Source organism: Bison bison, unplaced genomic scaffold (genome assembly GCF_000754665.1).
Source record: "Bison bison bison isolate TAMUID 2011002044 unplaced genomic scaffold, Bison_UMD1.0 scf7180017864527, whole genome shotgun sequence".
NCBI lineage: Eukaryota > Metazoa > Chordata > Mammalia > Artiodactyla > Bovidae > Bison > Bison bison.
Genome location: NW_011495078.1, coordinates 486,236 through 492,293, shown reverse-complemented (window position 1 = coordinate 492,293; position 6,058 = coordinate 486,236). Strand labels below are relative to the sequence as shown.

Sequence of the window (6,058 nt, the reverse complement as noted above, 5' to 3'; positions counted from 1 at the left end):
CCCGAGGCTGAAGGAAGTACCTGGTGCGGGACCCACGGACAGGCGGCATGAGGCCGCCGCTCCCCAGGGACCCTGCCACAGCGGTCCTCCTGACACGGGTTGGGTCAGCGTCTGAGGCGAGGGGGCTCGTGGACACTCTGCAGGACACCCCCTCCGCATCCCCACCCTTCAGTGGCCGCCCCCGACCCCTCCCACAGAGTCCCTGCACCTGGAGAGTCCCCCACCTGATGCCCCCAGAGTCTGCATGGGGGCAAGCCCCCATGGTCGCTCACTTTGGGCTGATCACAGAGCCACAGACTCAGAAGGGGGTGTGGGAGTGGGAGGAACAGGCAGGGCCGTGAGCAGTGCAGGAGACTGCAATAAAACCATTTACCCTGGAGACTGACCCTGGAAAATGGCCATCACTGAGCAGCCCCGGGTGGAGAGACCCTCAGGAATGGACGTTAGTGGGGAGGGAGGGCTTGTACTATGGGCTGGGTGGCCCCAGGCACAGGGGCACCCAGCGGTGCTCCTGACGGATACCCTTGTCCTCCCAGCCTATCCGTGGCCTTGCAGCACCCAGCTGCCCTGAGCGCCCATGCCAGGCAGCCTGAGGTATGAAGCAGCTGAGCCACTGACCACCAGCAGGCCTCCCGTCCAGCCCCATCCCAAGGCCAGGCTATTGGTCAAGCAGGGCCGCCTGGGAACCGAAACAGGAATTCCAGTTTCCCGGGACGGACGCTCCCTGGGCACAGCACCGTCTGCCCACATGCTCACAGGTGAGTGGGCTCTGGGGTGAGGTGTGAGGCGAGTGATCTGCGCCTGCCCCCACCCCAGTGGTGGGACAGGGCGGTGAAGCCACTGTCGGGGCTGCCGGGCCGTGGGGGCCTCACCAGGCTTCGTGGGGGCTGGACTGCCGCAGCACCTTCAGCGGGACCCTCAGCTCCCCCAGGAACTCGTCCCCGAACTTCAGGTTGCTGGCGTTCCACAGGTCCACCCTGGAAGGCAGAAGGCATGGGGCCTCTTACCAGGTGGCCAGGCAATGGGAGCCCTGAAGCCCAGAGCTGGGGCAGGACAGGCCCACAGGCCACTCTGAGCACAGCTGAAGCCTGAGATCCAAGCGCTCAGGCCCTTGGAGGGGGAGTGGCTCGCCCAAAGCCCCAGCCCATGGCTTGTTGCTATGTGGAGGCTGGGCTTGCAGGACAGACCCCAGACTGCCCCCAACTGAGTGTCAGAACCTCAGGCTTCAAGGGAAGTCCTGACCCACAGGAAAGCAAAGTTAAACGGTGTCAAATCTAGAGAAGCCCTATGGTTCTCATGAGCATGGTGGTCAGACCCACTGTGGCCACCCCAGACTCAGGCTTATGATCTGTCCCCAGACACAGGGGGTGGAGCTGCAGCCACAGAGGCAAGAGGGCTGGCGAGGCCCAGAGGGATGCCGGACCTTGCGCTAGAGGCCCCACCGCGGGGCCCTGAAGCAGTGGAACTGTGTGCCAGGCCAGGCCTCACACAGAGAGGGGCTTGGAACCTTTGCACTGCACCCAGGAAGACACTGCAAAGTAGACACAGACCATGTGTCCTCCAGCCACCTCCCAGCATCCTCGTGCTAAAATGATCCAGAAAACTGAGGTTCCTGTCTGTAGATGAGACAGTTACATCTTATGTAGGTTGGCAAGGAGTCTGGGGCCCTCGAGGAGGAGAAAGGGACAAACATTTTTTTCTACATTGCTTTGTCTTAGTCACGTAAGACATTTTTTCTTAACCTCTGAGTTGTTATGACAACAATCTTTAAGACTAACTTTTTACACAACCATACAGAACAATTCATCTTGCTCAAAGGTATGTTTTTCCTTAAGCTCTGTACTAATGATTATATAACAACGATACCTTGCTCAAGGACATGTTTCTTCCTTCTAACAGGAACCTTCTGACTAACCTTGCTATCTTAAGATAGCACTTAAGATAGCACTCCCACGCTGTGGGAGTGGGTCTGGCTAAAGTACTTAAAGCCTTGATCAGACTAGCGAGGGGGTACTCCCCATCCCCCTTCTGATGTCTGTGTCAGAAGCTTTCTCTCTCCTTTTTCACTGTAGTAGAACTCGTGCCACACAGAGCTCTGAGTGATCAAGCCTGGTCCCGGGTCCTGAAGCTGAATCTTTGGAGGTCGCGATCCAACACCGTTCAGCATAAGCTTCATGGGTGTCGCCCAGTTTCCAAACACAGCACAAGGGCCCAGCAGGTGGCAGGAGCCCAAGCGCACTGCCTGGGAATCTTGACCCCAAATGCCCTCACGCACCGGATTTCCAGTTTGTCCACATCCTCGTCCTCAAAGTCGAAGTGGGACTTGCGGCTGTAGCTGCAGGGCCTGGTCACCTGCGGGCACGGAGAGCGAGCGTCAGGCCTCCGCTGCCCCTGGCTGCTGGCTCACTCCTGCACAGCCTGCAGATGCACCCCATGAGGGAGGGCTGGCCTCCTTTTCCTCCTGGCTACAACAAGCACATCCCAGGACGGCACAGTTTCTTCACCCAGGCTCTCAGGCTGTGCCTCCAGGCCTCCACAGCCGCCCAATGAGGCCCCCGTTGCCCATCCTTTTGAGGGCCCAGGTGGAAGAGGCCAGTGACCCCCGCACATCCTGACCCATCCCTCCAAGTTCATTTGCAAAGTCCCCTTACACCTTTCCACCCTAGCATTTCGTTTCCTACAGCTCCAGTGCTCCATGTACACCCTTACCAGCCCCACTCCAGAAACCCTGCCCACTGCCTCTTGGAGGGTGGTGCACCCATTCTGCTCTGGGAGCCCCAATGCCGTGGTCGCCACATAAGGGCACGGCTGCTCCGCCCTCCCCGCGCTGGGCAGTGAACCATGGAGATGGGAGCGAGACCCTCATGTTCACCTATGGTGGCCTTTGTAGGGGGACAATGGCCTCTCGAGCGTTACTGGGGCTGGCACCTCTGAGCCAGTGGTTGGCAGTTCTGTGCCAGCCTGGCCCTCACCCACCAGCCAACTGGTGGTTCTGGTTCTAAGGGGCTCTTGTTTGAATGCACTACTTCCCCCCCCAAAACCCTCACTACTTGTGGTGAAACAAGCCTCTCTCTGCTGCTCAGGGGAGACTGGGTGGAGCAAAAAAAAAAAAAAATCAAGCCAGCCAAAAAACCCCAAGGTCTTGGTAATTTCAAAGTATTGATTTGCCAGCATTCAACACAAAACTGGGTCAAACTGGAAGCAGCACACAGCCTTTCCGCCCAGGGAAGGAAGGAGCTCCTGGGGGTTCACACTGCAGGGTGGGAGGGACTCCAGGTGAGGGACAGCACCCCAGAACTCTCCGCGGCAGTGACCAAGGGCCCTTTTGCCAAAGACCCCGGGGTGTGGGTATCGATTGTGTTTGTGCCACTGAAACACCGACCTCAAAATAAAACACTTCATCAAACTGGGGGTTGTTGGTCTTCTTCTTCACCTTCGTCTTCTTCGCTTCTGACCTGCATTCGAGGGGAAGGATCGGATGGAAAACACTGTGATTCCACCAAGGCTGGGCCACCCGGCCCTCCAGGGCACAGACCACCCAGCCTTCTAGGGCACAGACCACCCGGCCAGCCTCCAGGGCACAGACCACCTGGCCCTCCGGGGCACAGATCACCCAGCCCTCCAGGGCACAGACCACCTGGCCGGCCCTCCAGGGCACAGACCACCCGGCCTCAACCACCAGCGGCTGTGTCTCCAGCACCAGATGGTATGCAAATCGGGACCCTTAACTGAGCCAGAAACACCCACATGCAGAACAGGAAGGCTTTCTTCTTACAGACTTCAGGCCATGAAGGAAACAGAAGGAAGTGAGGCCTTCACAGCCTGCCTGGCCCACCCGCTTTCAGGAGGGAAGCCCCACCTCAGCGACCTCGCCCACCCTGCAGCTGAGGCTGTACTTGCCTGCACGGTCCCGCCAGGGTCACGGTGGCATAGGGGTCACACTGCCCGTTCACGATGGGGAGGCCCTGGCACTCGAGGATGCTGAGGAGAGAAGTGGAGGTCAGGAGGGCATCTGAGGCCCAGGGGCCATCTCACAGCCGCCCTGAGGTCTGGCAGAGCAGTCATCTCAACAGCTCAGGCCAAGAGCCACAAGTCCCTGCAAAGCACTCCCCAGGCTCCCGTCTAGTAAACAGAGATGGACAGCTGGTCAGCGGGCAGCAAGCACCTGGGGGCAAGAGGAAGCGTGTGTGCACCAGGGGAGGACAGACACACTTCCAGTGTTGGCTGGAAACAAAGCACAGCATAGGAGTTGAGGGTCGTGTTTATGTGGTGGGCTTTCTGAGGACCTAGCCCAGGATGCAGTGTCTCAGACGGCTCTGAACAGGTGAGAGGCGCCAGGGTACACAGGAGCGCCTGTGACCAAGGCCAGGTGGTCGGAACATCGAAAGGCCACTGTTAACTAAACCCAGACACCCCGGGTTAAGGAGTTTAGTGCTTTTCCACACACAGGAAGATACGCGCGGGAGTCTGGGCTCACTGAGATCATTCCTCTGATGGGCATCTCCGCTCTCTGAGGCCAGAGTCCTGGACTGTCCACCCTGAGACCCTTGTGGGGAGGCTCTGCTGGGGGCGGCTGCAGTGGCTGCTGGCTTGGAGGTGCAAAGCCCTCTGTTTATGATACGGCAGGTGACGTTCTCTGTCCGCAGTGCAGAGTTTCCAAGGCGAATCTCCTGCCTTCCGACCCCAGGAGCTCGAGAGAGGTCTACGCAGCCCTGTCAGGCAGGAAGCAGGACTCGGTCTCTGCTCTTGGGGGCCTGAGGGCCCAGCACGGCAGGGGCTCCCAGCCCTGGCCTGTGTGCTGCCTCCAACGTGCTCCTCGGGCAGGGAAATCCCATCTCAGGCTTTGCTCCATCAACTGCTCTGGCTCCTGGCTCCCTTTGGGTCTGGACCGTGGTCCACCAGCTCTTGGACTGCCCTTGTCCATCACCTGTCGCCCTGGTCTGTTGCTGGACAGGCCTTGCTCCTGCTTGAACTCCTGGCTGGATGCTGTGAGCCTCACATTTTTGGTGCCCGGGTTCTGGGCCCCTCTGCCATCAGAGGCTGTGGTCTCTTGTTTGAAGAGACTGCTCTGCAGCTCTGTCCGGGAGGTGCTGGTGGCCTCGTCTGGGGACAGTTTGGTCTGCTGAGTGTTCGAGTGAGAGTGTGCTCTCCACTGGGCTGGGGGAGACTCTAATGACCCCCAGCTCTGCAGCCCCTTTGCCCTCAGCCTTCTTGCCCACCTGGTCCTGAGGGGCTCCACCCCGTCCATTCGTGCAGGTCCAGGGAGTGCCACCAAGTGCGCTGCCCCGCAGAAGACGCCCTGGCTCCGTGTCTCTTCTCACTCGCCCTGGGCTCTGCTGGGGGAGCTCGCTGGCTGTCACCAATGCACGTCTGGGACAAAAGTGGGCCTGTGGTGACCTCGTCTGCTTCCTCCCGTGGGGGCCGCCCCCATCCGCATGGCTGGTGCAGACGGCGTCAGCTCTTGGTTCTTTGAGGTGAGAGAAGGCACGTGTCCCACTGTTCCATCCTGGCTGGAAGCAGAGCCCTAACCCCACTCAGACGCCGAGGGTCTGAGCGTCCCGCCTTCCTGCCTCAGGGAGACCGAGGTCCCGTTCATGCCTGCAGACGGGCACCTGGGTGGCTTCTGCCCCTCAAGGGGCCTGGCGGTCCTGGCCCTTCACGGGAACTCCTCTCTCCAGGCAGAGCTCCGCTGCTCCCACTCTGCGAGTGGGCGACCCTCTTTCCGTTTCTGTGCCCACTGAACAGGCTGGGCTTCGGGAACATCTGCGAATGTCTTCAGGTCTTTCCCTTCCACCCTTCTTTCTGGAATGTCGCCCTTCTCTCCCTGCTACAGACCTGGTCTGGGGTCATGCTCCTCCCTCTGTGAACTAACTTCTCACTAAACAAGAATCTTAGGCACATTTCCAGGGATGGGCATGTAGCCGTGAGCTAGCCAAGGGCTCCTGTGAGGGGCCCAGGGAGGGGCAGACACCCCGAGAGGCCTGGGGAGGGGGCTTGTGTGAGGGGCTGACACCCCGAGAGGCCCGGGGAGGGGGCTTGTGTGAGGGACTGACACCCC

At 59.9% G+C, this 6,058-nt stretch overlaps 1 protein-coding gene across 1 annotated transcript in view; it reads right to left on the bottom strand.

Moving 5' to 3' along the window:
- Positions 1 to 6,058, bottom strand: part of RASA3 (RAS p21 protein activator 3) — a 53,554-nt gene that overhangs the window by 19,590 nt on the left and 27,906 nt on the right. The window contains exons 6-10 of the mRNA XM_010831532.1: positions 3,901 to 3,981; positions 3,383 to 3,455; positions 2,276 to 2,352; positions 873 to 977; positions 2 to 20 (exon numbers count right to left, since the gene is read on the bottom strand). Of these exons, the coding sequence (XP_010829834.1) occupies positions 2 to 20; positions 873 to 977; positions 2,276 to 2,352; positions 3,383 to 3,455; positions 3,901 to 3,981 (355 nt within the window). The remainder of the gene's footprint in view (position 1; positions 21 to 872; positions 978 to 2,275; positions 2,353 to 3,382; positions 3,456 to 3,900; positions 3,982 to 6,058) is intronic.